The sequence below is a fragment of the Python bivittatus genome, unplaced genomic scaffold (assembly GCF_059951505.1).
Source record: "Python bivittatus isolate LINGU-HERP-01145 unplaced genomic scaffold, Pbiv_v1 ctg000330_np1212, whole genome shotgun sequence".
NCBI lineage: Eukaryota > Metazoa > Chordata > Lepidosauria > Squamata > Pythonidae > Python > Python bivittatus.
This window is the reverse complement of record NW_028277058.1, coordinates 48044388-48060450: the sequence shown is the minus strand read 5'-3', so window position 1 is coordinate 48060450 and position 16063 is coordinate 48044388. Positions and strand designations below refer to the sequence as shown.

The following is a 16063-nucleotide window of genomic DNA, read 5'->3' as shown; positions in this document are numbered from 1 at the left end:
CATTTGTGGGTCATAATTCTAAAAAAGGATTTTCTTTTTTGGGAATTCATACTGTTATTGCTTTCAGTATATAGGCTCATACCTGAACAAGTGCATAGAAAATTTTTAAGATCTGTTTCTGAAGGAGCACAGAATAATGGGAATTGTCAGGAAGAAGTTGGATCATCTGCTGCTGAATCCGAGGCAAGAATATTTGCATTGCAGCAATGAGAGGATCTCGTTCCTCAGCTTTCTTATATCTGTGGGGGAAAAATCAGACCCAAACACATTTAGGGAACAAAGTTAACTCTTGTCCCTATGCTTCATTTTGTTAAAAAAATGAACTGGTGCCCTTTAGAATCATTATTTCATCTCTGCAGCAGAATGCAACAAATCCAAACAGAGCAAAAAGGAGAAGCTACGTTAATTTCCCTAGTGCAGCACTAGAGCTAATTTTATCCATTTTTCTAACACACCAGATCAGAGGCATTTTGGAGCATAGCCTCACAGTAAATAAAAGATACAGAATCTTACAACTGAGTCACCCATTTCACCTGATCTCTCATTATTTGGATGATCAAGCTTTCCTACACTTACCTGGAGAAAATCCAACGTAGGCAGAAATGGGAAAATGTGTATTTCCAAGAATACGTTTCTCATTCTTATCTTACTTTACTTCATGTGAGGAATTTTTTCCAGCTCAAATGCTTTCCTCTGCATGAACAATACCCTCCAGTCCCCACCCATATATCTTTACAGAATCAGGAAGCTAGTTTTGCAAGAAACAAGGCAAGTAAAAGGAAGATGCACTCATGAACCTGGAGGTTATTTCTGGACTCAGTCACCTTCTGTGGCTGCTAGGAAAGATACCTTCCTTGATAAAGATCCACTTACTCATAGGTTTTTACCAGTTGGTACAGGCACAGGAGACTTCCAAGCCAGCTTCCACTATTGGAAGACTGCAAGTAAAACCCAATCTTGTCCACCACTGCAGTCCAGTGACCTGGGAAGTCATGCTTAATAATAGCACGGAGGCACATTGTCAGCTGAGCTCTGAAAAAAAAAAAAGATTGGGAAAGGAGGGAGTGAAGAAAAAATAGAAAGAGGGTCTGATAAAGGACTTGCTTCATCAACTCCTGAATTATATCAGAAACCAGGTATGAACTTTTTGTCTAATAACAGCTGTCAGCAAATTCTTCTGAAAAAGAAATATCAGAATGCTTTTAAAGGATAGGCCAAAGAAAGTTCAACATAGGATGTAACTGTACAGAAAGCATCACTACTTTCTTCTCTCTGCTCCCACACTTATCAAATAACAGATAATATCTTCAAATTAATGATCACCAGATACAAAAATCAAGATGTAAAACTATAAATGGCCTTGGAAATAAAGACAGTAAGGTCTGCCAGCTTTAGACCATTTTCTCACTTAGATAATCCAGAAACAGATAAACCTTTCCAAACCTAGTATGCTCCATGCTTCACTGGAGGTTTCAAACATAGATAGTCATCTATCGGAGATGGTGTAATGAATCCTGCAGGGTGCCGGGGGTTGGACTTGATGACCTCTTAGGTTCCTTCCAACTCCGATTTTACAATATGTGCTGGACATATGATTCTAAAATTCTATGGCTACAAGTCTCTTAATGCCCAGCCAATAAGAGGGCCATAAACTTGCACTATTCTGCACCAGACAATGGTGAACATCTTTATCCAGACTTTGGATGATATCCAACAAAAGCAGCCAAATCAGATAGCCCATTTCCAGATTCTACGTATGATATCAGCCATACTATGTAATCATTGAATGTTCGTGGGGATTATATTTGTTTATTTACTCAATTTTGATGCTCCCCCTGACTTTGATGCCAGGAATTCTCTGGCATGCAGAATAAGGTGAACTCTTGCTTGCAATATTTTGTAGAATAAGGTATTTTAAAAGTTCTATTCTCCTATCTTCATCTGGAAAACAATTCTGCCATGATGTCATAAAAGACATGAGGCATATTTTAAGAACTATAATTATACTCTTCCCTTTTTCCATCCCTGCAGTTCTCTATGTAGACTTCTACAGAAAATATTACAATTATCTCATTTAGAAACAGTTCTTGAATAAGATGCCACTTCTGAATGTTATCAGAAATGACTTGTTTGATTCACTATTCGTTGCTTTTATAATCTGATACCACTTCAAAATACTATTTTTCAAAGCAAAACTATGCTGAATAAAAATCTATCAAAGTATTTAAATCTGCCCAATTTATTCTAAGTAGAAGCATCTGCTTTTCTTAGTGTAACATTCAGGACTTTCAGGTACATGTCCCAGCCTGAACTCTGACATACCTCACTAAGTCTGGAGAACGAATAATTCCTTCTACAATATTATCCCGAATCTGCTGACGATCATTTTCATGAATATTGAATGGAAATATCACTTCTCCAGGTGGAGGCTCCCGGTCTGGCCAGTACTGTGTTACCATGTTCTTCAAGTAAATAGCAGCTGTATTTGAAGAACAAGAGAGAGGGAGAGAGGGAGAGGTGCATAAAAAGGGCTGTTTATAAACCTAACTTTAAAACATAAGTTAGGGCCATCTGTAAGGGGAATAACAATTCAAGAACCAGGGAGCATGCAAGAAACTAAGAACTTAAGTCCTGGTAGTGAAATCCCAAAGATGTACGTGATATTTAGAGATAGCTCAATACATAAAGTTCAGATCTACCAGTAGCTGTTAGCAATAATAACCAAGAATGGCATTTCCATTTTCAGAAAATTCATATCCCTAAATACAAAATATCAACCAAAAACAACCAGAAATAGTTTCCTCTAAAATGCCTGCTTTTTGAGCTTCCTCTAGATTGATCTCATAGGCAATTTACCTGTTCATTAATGAAATCTAGCTAAGACCAGAAGCCAGCAAGATAAAAATATAAAAAAGAGGGATATTCCATCTCTGACTTTGGACAGGGTTGTACTTCCCCATTCAAGGGTGGGGCAGAATCTGGGTGTCTTCATGGATTTACAGCTCCTGCTTGCTGAGCAGGTGACTGCTGTGGCCAGGAAGGCCTTTGCACAACTTCATCTGGCACACCCTTTCCTGAATTGGGAGCCCCTTCAGACAATCATTCATGCCCTAGTCAGCTCAAGGCTCAACTACATGGGGCTGTCCTTGAAGACCACTTGGAAACTTCAGCTGGTCCAGAATGCAGCGGTGTAGGCAGTATGGGCATGCCCTGCTTTGTCTATATGACACCACTGCTCCATGAGCTTCACTGGTTGCCAGTTTGCTTCCATGTGCTATTCAAGATGTTGATTAACACGCATAAAGCTCTACATTCATTGAGCATTGTTATCTGAGGGACTGGCTATCTCCTATAGCATTAGCCTGGCTGATTCAAGCTGACAGGCTTGGTGTGCTCTGAGTGCCTTTGATAAAATGTCAACTATCAGGACCCAGGAAATGTGCTTTCTCTGTTGCGCAGGAATGAGGTTCCCCTTGAGATCCAGATGGCTCCCACACTGTTGGCCTTCCAGAGGGCCATAAAGACCTAGCTGTTTTCCCAGCCCTTGGGCTAGGGTGGTTGAAGCCCCCTCCTCTGTTAGATGCTGGTGGGATGTTTGGGGGTTTCTGCTGGTTTCACTATCTTGCTCTTTTCTTCTTTTTCTGCTTTTCTAGTTTGTTGTTTCTTATTATATTGTTTTTATATTGTTTGGTACATTGTGAGCTGCCCAGAGTCATTTGAAGTCAGGCAGTATTAAACTGAATTAAATAAATAAAAAATATATAATTTGAATTTGTAACCACTCAATTCTAAACATAATAAATAGGAGCAAGCTGCAGAACTTCACCCACCTGCTTGCCGGACTGGGAATTCCACTTGATCAGAAACAATGATTTGTAGCAGACTAGGAGCAAAGTTTATTATCTTGTAGGACTGAAAGGGATATAAAAAGTTAATCAGCAAAGTACCACTTAAAGATAGCAGTATTAAGCACTCTTAGGTATTAGTTATTAAAGGAGAGTAAAGCACCACTCTCCTATTGAAAAGTAGTTGAATTAGACTCAACAAAGACTGTTTGGTTCTAAAATCAGGAAGCAATTCTCTTATCTTTTGCTGTGGAGGTCTCCAAAGCAGCTCAGGAATTTACTGTCCATTCTGTTAGTAACCACAACACTCCTAATAGTAACATATTCACTTGAAATTCTTTAACTTCCTGTTTTCATCTTATACAACAGGAATGAACAACCATGGACCTACCTGTAGCCCCCAAGCACCCCAAGATAGTGCCAGTGAAATTCAGCAGAAAATTGGTTTAATTTTGGAGGCACATGTGTGGTAGTGGTTCACTAATAAAGACATGAGCAAGAGAGGGAGGTCACTGAGAAGCAAACTATTATAATTCCCACTCTTAAAATCCCCACTGATCCCCCATTTCCAGTCCAATTTTGGCTCATTTTAAGGGTAGAGTTAGGAATGGTTGTCAGATCTTCTGGAAAGCTGGACACAGCTGTCTCAGGGCTGCATGCACAGCTGCTTCACTTTGCTGGCTGGCCCACCAGAAGTGCTTTCTACAACCAAGTGCAGATAATTTGGGAAACCATGGAAGCAACTACTTTGAGCCAAATGCATTTTGCAAAGTCCCCCTTCAAAGGTTCTACTTTGCTGGTCACAAGAGGCCACTTTTGGAATGCATACAACCCATAGAAAGGGGCACGAGGGAGTTGTAAACTGAAAACTGCTATGGATTTAAAGTTTGTGTATCTTCATTGTTCTACTTTATACAGTATGTGATTTTGTATATGTAAGGATTAACGTGAAGCTCTATACTGAATATTTTGTATTGTTTTTTAATTAAGCTCTATGCTGACTTTATGTATTTGGGGAAAATATCTTAAACCACTGGAGAAGATCTTGGCTCAGTCAAAGACATCAATAGAAGTTCCAGATTGCCACTGCTCAGTAAATATACTTTCTAACGTTGCAAAAATCAGTCCATTAGATTTTTGCAAGTTCAAGTTAAGTCCACATTTTCTAAATGAAAATAAATGTAGGATATTAAATGTAGAACTGTGGGATATTAAAACCCTTTGTCAATCTGAGAATTTCTTATGTTTTAGGGGCCTCCTTCTTCCCAATCAGTAGCAAATTCAATAGGCCATCCAGTTTTAATTGTATTATTTTTCTTATTTTCCATTTTATTATTATATATTTTTGAAAGAATGTAAGAAATGGATGACACAAATAGAGAAATCAGGTACAGGTAGTGAAATAGGAGCAGATAAGCAAGCAAAAGTAAATGCGACATAGAATTTAATTCTAATTGGAAACATTCTTGGACTACAATATTATACATGGAATTGTACCACATCCAAAATTTGATTTTAGAATTCATATCTTAATTTGATGTATGGTTTACAGTATTAATGTAATATATTATTTACTATCTATAATCTTTTTTAATTACTTGAACTGTGTTAACCAAGTATTCTTAGCTTAAAGTTCAGTAGGGACATATGGGTTTTGATTAGAAAATGGACTTTTAATGATGTACTAGAATACATTAGTTTTATGGTATTTCAGTTTTAATCGTAACTTATGCCTGTGGGACAGAAGAGCAATTTTATTGTACAGGATATATCACTATCTCATTCACTATCTTATTAAGTCACAATCTAAATAGAAGCATGGCTTTTGATGCAATGTATTTAACAAATTATGTTTAAAATATCACTAGTTCAACCAAGGCCCTTTCTTCTCAGAAGGTAATGAGACTGGCATTTTTTGGAGATGCTCACTCAACTAATTCTGCAGGCTGCCATTATGCCAGTTGCTCAGCAAGATGTATTTGAACATAATGGTAACCTGAGCAGGTACCAATGCATCAGCACCAAGTACTTCTGGACAGCACCCCACACAGACTACAAAATAAAGTCCTCTTTGAGTCAAACTTGACTCCTGCAGTTTTCTTGACAATAGAAAAGTGAATGGCCACTGTTTTTTTCTAGGGTTAAAAAAAAAATCCAGTCTAATCTGCAGCCCTGGTATTCCCTGAAGGTCTCCCATTCAAGTACCAACCAAGGCCTGACATTTTGATCAGAGGCAAGGTCAGCGAGGTACAGTAGTGTAGGTGTCACTCCCTGGGCTTATATGTCACATAGTATGCTGTCTGCAACCACAACATGGAAAAGAAATAGGATGTTACTGCAATTTTACTAAGAGGCCAAAACTAGGGAAAAGTGTTTGGGGGCTAATACTCTAAATCAAAAGTTTTATCATTTAAATGATAAAACTAGCAACTGGAGTTGTAACATACTCAGAAGGGTGCATTTCAGTCCATGCCTAACTTTATAGGAATGTTTCTTGCATTCCTGGTGGGAATTACTTTCAATTCACCATCTACTGATTTAATAAAAACCTGCCAGAAAGCTTTACTGACTTTATTCAGCAAATGACTGTTAAAAATTTATTTATTTATTAAACATATTTCTATGCTGCCACAATCAAAACGACTCTTGGAAGCTCACATTAAAAAGTACTATATAAAATAAGTTTCATGCAAAAATAAAAGCACAAGAGTACTGGTATATTTCAGTATATTACAAAAAAATATGGCTAGTGGTTGAGAACAATGGAAGGGAAGGAGAAGATGTGAAGTTGTAAAGTGACTAGATGCCCAAAATAAATCATTAAAAAAAACACACACTAAATTTGATATTTTTAAAGAAATAAACTTGCAGCAATCGTTACATTGGGTGCTATTTATATTTTTTAAAAAAATGTAAACTATGATAATAAAAAAGAATGAAAGATTATGAATTGAATGAGTTTCTTCAACAGAAAGACTATATTGTCTTCCCAAGCTCTATTGTCTGTCTCCTTACCTTCTTTCATGTGCAGAAAAAAAGACATGAAAGACCACAGTAATTAGTTTCCTCTCTCCCTCCAGTCAACCATATCGTAAGAAAGCAGAGGGACAGCTTAAATGCACATACATAAAGCTGTTTGTACACATGAGGGGTTACAGTATCTGGCACCACAACACACAAAAGTTTCTGAAAGTCAGTGTATCCAGGTACCAGAAGGACTACGTTCAGTTCTCCTGCAAGCAATTCTAGTCAGGACATTGTCACAATAATGCAAATTTATCCAGTCCTTGCTAATCACATGACACCACAGACCATCTATCAAGCCACAATCACCATACAGCTTTCAGATTAGCTATACTCTTCCAATACACATAATTTATTTCTGAAGGTGGTATCAGGCTTACTATTGACCACCTGTTGACCTACCTGCCTAGGAATTTGCTAATCTTTAGCCAGGAGTACTTGACAGATGCAGCCACTTGGGGTAATTCTCAGGCAGTTTTATCACCCCCCCCAAAAAAGAACTGAAGCATCTTTTAAATCAAAAGGCCTTTGGAATCAGCTTTCCACAGATATCTATTAGACTTTTATATTAATTTAATGCTCCACAGCATTAAATATTCAAGACAACATGCATTTGAGGATAAATGCAGCCCCTTCAACTGCAACCAGTAATGAAGAAAACCAGAAACCTCTACTGTAATCTCAAAATATGTCAAAAGGAACAAAACTGAGAAGCTGCAGTATCTAAAAGTGTAAGAACAGTAAGGAGTAATTTTAGTGAGGAAAAGTGGGAGAAATGAAGGTGTAGATTTAATTATGAATGAAAGCTTTATGACTGCATCGCTTAGTGTCGGAAATTCCAGTCCTAATTGTGGTCGTAAGTCGAGGACTACCTGTCCTTTAGAGAACTGGATGGAAATTATACAGATATGTCAAAGAGTAGAGTTGAACCAAACACCTTAAATATTTGTGTCCAAGAAAAAAATGAGAAGGAAGTCATAAATGCTATGACAAAGTTGAACAGCTGTAATGCTGGAGAAATTTAATTGGTGAAATATTAAGCTATGGATGTGCTTTGCTTATGAAGTAGCTATGTGATGTTTGATGTGCATGTGATGCAGCTATGCCTGACAATGGAAAGGATGCTGTTACAGTTCCCCTATACAAAGAGTAAATGCAAAACTACCAAAGAATTAATTTGTTGTGTGCACCTGGGAAGAAGTTTGCAAAATTCTGATTGAAAGGACATAAGAAATAACAATGAGCAAAATTTGGGAAGTACAGTTTGACTTTATACCAGATGGGGGGATCAGGTCATGTTTGTACTCTTCAGCAGTAAATGTGAGAAAAAAAGTTGATAAAGTGAATAGGCTTGAATTATGGAATGTTTTGCATGAATATGGAGTTGAAGATTGGTTGCTGAATGTAATAAGGGCAATGTAGGATGAAAATAAAGCAGTGCCTGAGAATAAATGGAATGATTAGTGAATGGTTCAGCTCTAAGCAGAGAGTAAGACAAAGACGGGTGATGTCCCCTTGGTTGTTTAATGTATTTATAGATCAAGATGTAAGGGATACTTTTGTATATAGATCATACCAAGATGTTCACTAAGAACATGAATGACTTACAACATATTATAGACTGTATGATGCAATATGGATCTACACATTAATGGTTCAAAGACCAAGGTAGTTATATTTGAGAGACAAAATGGAGTGAATGACTGCAATATAAACAGCAATAAGCTAGAGCAAATATGTGCAATAGTGTACCTCAGTAGAATGTTTAACAAAGATGGGGAAATGGCTTGAGAAATTTTAAGACACTCAAATGGTGGCAGAAAACCAATGCATAGTATGTAATCTGCCATGAGGAATGTTGAAAAAAGCAAAACAGTGTGCTTCTACCCACTTTGTTATACAGAAGGAGAAACAAACCCTGAATACAATAGAAATGCAGTGGGAACAGGAAGAAGTGTACGTGGCAAAATTAGTAGGTTGTAAATAAATGGGTACTGAATAAATGAGGACTGAATACTGAAATGCATGACCAGTATGAGGCAGTTATATAAAGAGAAGAATCCTGATTGAATTACAGACGAAATATATAAAGGAAGGGGGGAAAAGTTGCGGTGGATGGAGCAGATAAAATCCTGAAAATGTGAACGGTAAGAACAAAAGGCAATGTACACAGCATGGAGAGACTGGGTGTAAACCAGTTCAGCTACCGTATATCTTGTCCTCTTTTTCTCATCTCATTCCTTCAAGTTAGTGTTTTCCGTTCCTTTTCTGCACTTTGAACCACTTGCTTACCCTGAAAGGGAAGAGAGCGGCAGGGACGTGTGTACGTTCCGGATACGCCGGTAACACGGAACCCTAAACTAGCCACGCGGGCTGGATTCACACAACAGCCTGGGCTAACGTACGGCTGTGGTTCGGTGCTTTGGGAAAATGCGGACTTTCTCCTTCGGGGCGTCTGCGAGAAGCAGTGACAGGCGCTCCGTCGGAAGGGAACGAGGCCGCCGGGCGGAAAGAGGGCGGGGGGGGCCTCATCGGGGACCCTCCAGCGCGAAGGGCGCCCCTTCCTCGGCCGAGGCCCGAGCCCATCGCCGACGGGCCGCGGAGGGTCGCACCGGCGGACTCACCTGGTTGAGTTCATTCTCGGCCGCGAGGCGCAGCTTGGGGTCGATGGTGCCCTTGAGCGCCTGGATGATTCTGTTGGGATCCATGGCCTCCCAGCGCCTCAGCGGGAAGGACAGCGACCGCCGCACACGCTCGCCGGCTCCCTCCTTCCCCGCTTGGCTACACAGGAGCCATTCACCGGTTTACGACAGCCGAACTGTCGCGAAGACGAAGCTTTGCGGCTTCGGCACCCCCGCCCCACCGTTTGCCGTTCTCGCGGTGCCGGAACGTCGGGCGCCATATTGCTGTACGGAAAGAAATGCGCCCGCGACCGAGCGGGGAGCTGACCGTTGGTTCCCTGCGTGGGGACCGGAGGCTTGGGCTCTCTGTATCCCGTCTTTTCCGCAGTTTAGAAAGGGGGGCGGGGGCAGGTGGTGGGGAAAGGCTGCTTACGGATACCTCTTCCAGTCTCCAGCGCATCCTGCCTGGGAATTACCTCACTGGCCGTTTAGAGGATGCACACATTCCAGTTTTAGTCCAATTAACAATAACGCATCAGACTTCGTTTCGTTTTTTTCATGGGGGAGGCTTTGTAAGTTTGTTGAAAGATATGTTAAGTCTACGTCGTTCCCAAACTTCCCTGCTTTATTCTGATGAGCAAGCACTTATACGTTGGCTGAATGGCTGGTGTGCGTTAGAGCCACACTTGGCTGGAAAATCATGAGTGCTCCTCAGTAATTCCTTGTGAAACTGGACTGCGATACTGTATCAAGTGAGATGCTGGCCCAGGACACTATCATTTTCATTAACTACTTGAAGAGGTGGAGGAATACCTAGCTAGTTTGCCAGTGATGGAAAACAAGGTAGAGTAACTAATACTCTAACACACACACATAAAAATCATTTAGAAATGTACTAAATGTAACAAAATCTGACAAATACAAAAAAACAAGTACAGGTATAGGATGCGGAGCAGCAAAAGCATGTGCATTGAGTAGAGGACTTACTCCATCTAAGGTGGCTAATACTTGAACTACAATAGTGTCTTGAATTTTTCATATGCTATGTAGCATAGTTTTTGTATTACCTACTACTGAATATAAACAAAATGACCCATTAATTGGAATGATTTTAAACATTTTTCAGCATCTAATCCTAGCACTAATGTCTACAGAGAAAACCTGTTCCCATAACACGCTGTGTATAAAATACAGGACTGCAGTGCCTTGAACATCTACACATGGTGCAACCATGCTCATGGCGCAGTCCTGACATGTGTTTAAATGTTTCCAGTATTATAATGGGGAAGTGTCAGGAAGCCTTTTATGTTTAACGATACACACACATCATTCAGTTAAAAAGTATTTGCCTCTTTGGATGTTCTCAATTTTTTTGCAGTTTGGCTACTATCAGAGCTTCATACAGATCCTGATATATAAAGAAAGTCTAAATGAACAAGTAACACCAAAGTTTCATGCTTGTTTCCTTTATTTCATGAACAAACTCAACCAATGTGCAACGTACCGTGAGAAGATAATCATACCCATCAGTTCAAATGAAGGAATAATTAGGGCTAATGATGAGAACCCCTCATCGCTGAAGTTCACAGCACAAAAATTCTAAGGCATATCACTCTCAGCTCAAAATACATTTCTGAAGACATCTGTAAAAAGTCATTAATACCTATTTGCCTGAAACAGTTACAAAACCATTCTAAAGCTCTGAGGCTTCACCAGTCAGTCTTGCAACTAAGATCAACTGGAATAATTGTGAATCTTCACAAGAGTGGCTGTCATCACTCTTAAGAGCGCAGGATAGAAATGGCTAGGAAGTCACAACAAACTCCAGAACATCTTCCAAGGATCTGAAGGCCTCTGGCCAAATTTTGACTACCATTAGAAAAGCACTATATAAAAATGAAAGAATAGCAACACAGAAGCTATAGATGTTCAAATTTTGCCAAGAAACAGCTGGATGGACCTCCAGACTTCTGGAGGAATGTTCTATGGGCAGATAAAAGTGGAACTTTCCAAGCTACACAGGCTCAATTAGGACTGGTGGAAGCTAAACACTGCATTCCACAATTAGAACCTCATACCAATTGTCAAGCATAGAAGTGGGTAGCCTCATGGTTTGGAGATGCTTTGCTGCTTCAAGCTCTGGATGACTTGGTATCATTGAATAAAGCACAAATTCTACTTTAATAATTCCCCAGAACAGTATCAGGCCATCTTTCTGACAGCTAAAGCTGAGGTGAAGTGAGTCATGCAGCAATAGAACGATCCCAAACATACAAGCAAATCTGCAAGAGAATGGATAAAGAAAAACAAACTCAGTGTTCTTGAGTTGCTAAATCAAAGTTCAAGCCTAAATGCCATAGAACTGCAGCAGTTCTACTAGAAAGTCTTAAAATGTTACTGAGTTAAAATAATATGCTGTGGAGGAATTGGCCAAAATTCCTACATAGCAATATGAGGTTGCTCTCCAATTACAGGAAGTATTTATTTGTTAAGTTATTGCAGCTAAAGGTGATGCAACAAATTACTGAAGCCAATCACATTTTCACAGTGACATGCTGCATATTAGATGACTTTGGGAAGTAAATAAAACAAGCACTTAATTTTCATATTTCTTCACTCAGTTCCTCTATACATCAGATGGATCCATGTGAAGCTCTGATAAAATTCAATTGCAAAGAAAAGCAAAAAATTCAGAACATCCAAAAGGGGCCAAATACATTTCCACACAGCTGTAGTTCAGGAATAACTTTTGCGGATTTGCTAGTTGCAAATGAAACACTCCACAGCAGCAGGATTTTTTTTTCTTATCAATAAGGATAACTTTTAACTGAAAACCGTTTGCAAGAAAGTTACTGAATAAGAACCACCATTTGCTTAAAAAAGTAAAAAAGTAGCATAGTAAATAGGTGAGTTTTGGGTGTGTTACATTTTACTTTTAGTAAGCCATACAAATATAAACACTACAACATTTGTTAACCTGTTCAGTCACAAAAGAGAGGGTAACACACAAAACAAGTTTAAAATGCTTTATTACCTCACTGTATTGATATTTTTGCAAGCTTTTCAATACTGCACATATTCACAAAAAGATCTGGAGCTGCCTTCTGGACATAAGCCAACTGAATCCTTTGATGAAGAGAGAGAAAAGGGCTAGAGCTTGAGATGGAAGCGTCACAAATAATTTAGCTAACATAATTGTCATTTGGAAAAATAGGAGGGCCTTTCAGATTTTATAAAATGCTGAGTCAGATTAATTGGGACGTTTTTTTAAAAAAGGAGAGACATTTTCTAGATGCTTAGTTGTTTTTGGACACCAATACCAGGAATGAAAAGTAAAACAGAACCAAAGTTGTAGAGAAGGAGTTGAATGGGGAATGCAGAGGAGAACTTACCATCTCTGCTTACTCTCTTCACTGGATGAAATTAATCCTACAGTATTCTTCCAATGTGCTGTTCAGACAATTTCAAATATAGTCCTGAGTTATGACTATCTCCAGAATGGTTCCACCTTGGTGCTATTATGCAGTTCTTGAAGCCTTTAGTCTTCAGATGTCCAAGGGCAACAGTTCCTAACAAACAGCTTGAGTGACACAGCCACTCATTTCCATCAACAGTGTTTTATAACAAAGGTGAAAAGTCTGAAGCAAAGTGACCAACAGAATCAGTGGTTAATAAAATAAGATGTAAAAATCTTATTTGTGTCATCTCTTATCATCTCTCCATTTGCTTAATTACCCACATGAGGTTATTTTTTTGCTGCAGCATTGGTATCAAAACTGGCAAGGACAATGCCTTCAATAAACTCAGGATCCTCAAACTTTTGGGCCTTATGGACACATTTGGAACTTGAGGAATGTGTTATGTTCTCATGCCATGGTTGATATGGCCCATCATGGTGCCCATTTACATGGTGGCTTGCCCCACTTCCACCACTCTACCACCTTAACTTACCTTTTTCCCCCCATACAGGAAGTATACCTCCTAAGCACTGAGCTACTGCCAGGTATATACAGGGCCAGAAGCATTTTTAGAAATGATGGTGCTTGCAGCTGGTGTTTTGCTGTGTACTGTGCTAGCTTCCCAATTCTGGGAATCGAGAGGTTCCTGCAGATGCTGTGCTGAGACCTCAAATTCTACATATTTACAGAAATAGGAAATGAATCTCAATCTCAACATTCCACTCTTGCTTTGAACATTTAAAAAATAAAAATGATGTATGATGTTGTGTTACAGATTGGGGACTGATCCATCTAATTTTAAGTAATAGTAACTCTCCAAGAAACTCCATCATCTGCTATTTCTTCCTCCTACCAGGAGATTTTGGGGATTGTACCTGCAACTGTTCACATGCAAGGAACGTACTTCATCACTAAATATGACTCTTCCTCCAATAAAATCTTATTTATTTATAAACAGCCGCCTATCTTATATGTGATAATCCCAGACAGCTCAAAATGTTCAATAAAAATAGGAAAAAAAATGACCAAGTGAACCCCACAACACCACCATATATCCCAATCACAGCACCATTCACTAACTCTAAATTCATACTCGTATTTGCTGGGCTCACTTCTATCGTACTGCAATACCTGGATGAACAAGCCAGGTCTTCACAGCCCTCCGGAAAGCTAATGGAGTGATAATATGACCCATAGTTATCACAGTAGTACAGACATTGATACTAAGGCATATTAATTTTTTTTTTATTTAGGCACAAGGCGTTGCGGATAGCCTAAACTTGAGGCAAATTTTGAGTAGCATAGTAAGCTGATAAATTACAGTTCAAGAATAAGTGCAAACATAACATTCAGAGCTTTACTTACAAGGCTACATCACAACTGATAAAGTGCCACATCAGTGCTGACCCATCTCCATCTCATTGCAAGACAGATCACCATATCCCCATTTCAGAATGGCGTGTTTAAGTATTCAGTATGCAATGTGAAACTAGTCCCCGTTTTCACCTCCCTTCACCAAACTGTTGGAGCAGCTTAATGTTCAGTCTTGATACAGGAGGTATCCTGAGAATGTAGAATATTTCCAACTACTTCCATAAATAGCTCCTCTATGAAGGCGTAGCCAAATCTGGTCTCCTTGAAACAGCTGGAGGACTGCATGGTTGCTTGCAGTCTCATGATCTGGAGCACCATCATTGGCATACGCAGAGACTAGAACCTCTTCGTTTTTCATGAGGTTCACGTATAATGGTACATTCACAGCTAGCTTCAGCATATGGAATATGAATACATAGGTACCATTAACAGGACAATTGAACCTACCAAGTTGTATATCAAAGGTTTCGCCAAGATTGTTTAACAAGAGGTCAAACACGATGGGTTGATCTAAAGTTCCAGGAGCCAAGTTAGAAGTTCTAGCAGCAGAAAAGGCAACTCTCATCTGCTGTGGGAGGGGGTAGACGTGTACAGGTAGTATGGTGGCTGCTTGGCTTGTCACAGGCATATCAACAGGAGTGATGCTGCGGGAATCACCCTGCCCAGAGTCCCCACTGTTAAACATCTCATTGTCACGCTCTGGACTGCTCACCTGAGAGGAATCGCTCCATCCTGCTGTTGGAGATCATGAGCAATTGTTAGTTCTGATATAACCATTAAGAAATCCATTTTTAGAAGTCTTCAAAGTTCAATTTGTCAAGATTTATAGAATAGATCAGTCTTCCCCAGCTGAGCATCCTCCAACTCTGTTGGAGCTACAATTCCCCATATTAGCCGCAGACACAATATGGAGGGCATTACGTATGGGAAGGCTGATCTAGATAACTGCCAGTTACTGGTTTGCTTCTTGTTTTTACAAATTCATTTTCTTCAAATTGTGGAAAGAGAACAATGTTTCACAATGAATGAGAGTGAGTTTTTTTTTTAAAGGTGAAAGACACAAAACACTGATTTACCCCAGCTTCACTGGTCAACCAACAAGTATAAACATGACTTGAGACTATCCCACATTTTACTAGGCTGTTTTATTCTCCCCCACCTCCAATTTCCATCATGCTTCTCTGTTCCAATATTTGTTCTGATTTTAGGAAGGCTTCTCTGCCATTTAAATGGTAAAAATTAGCTGCCTTTAATTGGCTCTTGTTGCTTTACTTATCAGCCCTTTGCACATCCTGGCTCTTAGAACAGAATTATTTCATGGAAAAAATAAGTTAATTAACCATGCTCCAATCTAGTTTGCTTAAACTAAGCACAGGTTTTTCATCCGTCGCCGTCTGAAGGCTGAGTAAAAGCGATATATGCACTGAATATGCTTCTACAATGAATTCAGCCCTGAAATAATTGAAATCTATCTTAGAGATTTAAATACATCTGCAGTATCTTTAATACCCTGGTGAGAAATATAAATTTACCATTAAGGAATTTTTGTCTGATGTATTATTTATTAAAACAGTATTTTCTCCAAACTGTCTCTCTGCAAATGTTTGGGGAATTCTGAAAGTTACAGTCCAAAACGTGTTTGGAGGACACCAGATTGGAGACAGCTAGTATATTATAGATTGTTGAATATCTAGTTTGATTTCCAGAACTACTACATGTTATATGATGCTCTTCAAATTAA

The 16063-nt window shown here is 39.2% G+C and overlaps 2 protein-coding genes across 10 annotated transcripts in view; both read right to left on the bottom strand.

Moving 5' to 3' along the window:
- IPO8 (importin 8) overlaps positions 1-9699 on the bottom strand; it is a 43461-nt gene extending 33762 nt beyond the window's left edge. Inside the window, exons 1-5 of the mRNA XM_007439687.4 lie at positions 9494-9699; positions 3831-3912; positions 2323-2479; positions 874-1032; positions 83-239 (exon numbers count right to left, since the gene is read on the bottom strand). Coding sequence (XP_007439749.1) covers positions 83-239; positions 874-1032; positions 2323-2479; positions 3831-3912; positions 9494-9577 — 639 coding nt within the window. The 5' untranslated portion in view covers positions 9578-9699. The remainder of the gene's footprint in view (positions 1-82; positions 240-873; positions 1033-2322; positions 2480-3830; positions 3913-9493) is intronic.
- A 1252-nt stretch (positions 9700-10951) lies between these two features.
- The window catches only part of CAPRIN2 (caprin family member 2), a 59479-nt gene continuing 54367 nt past the window's right edge, over positions 10952-16063 (bottom strand). For 6 of the 9 annotated variants that reach the window (XM_088141199.1, XM_088141201.1, XM_088141202.1 and 3 more), the window contains 2 exons: positions 12525-15057; positions 10952-11772 (listed from right to left, as the gene is read on the bottom strand). In XM_088141199.1, the coding sequence (XP_087997325.1) occupies positions 14489-15057 (569 nt within the window). In that variant the 3' untranslated portion in view covers positions 10952-11772; positions 12525-14488. The remainder of the gene's footprint in view (positions 11773-12524; positions 15058-16063) is intronic. The other 3 variants (XM_088141200.1, XM_088141203.1, XM_088141206.1) reach the window with 3 other exon arrangements.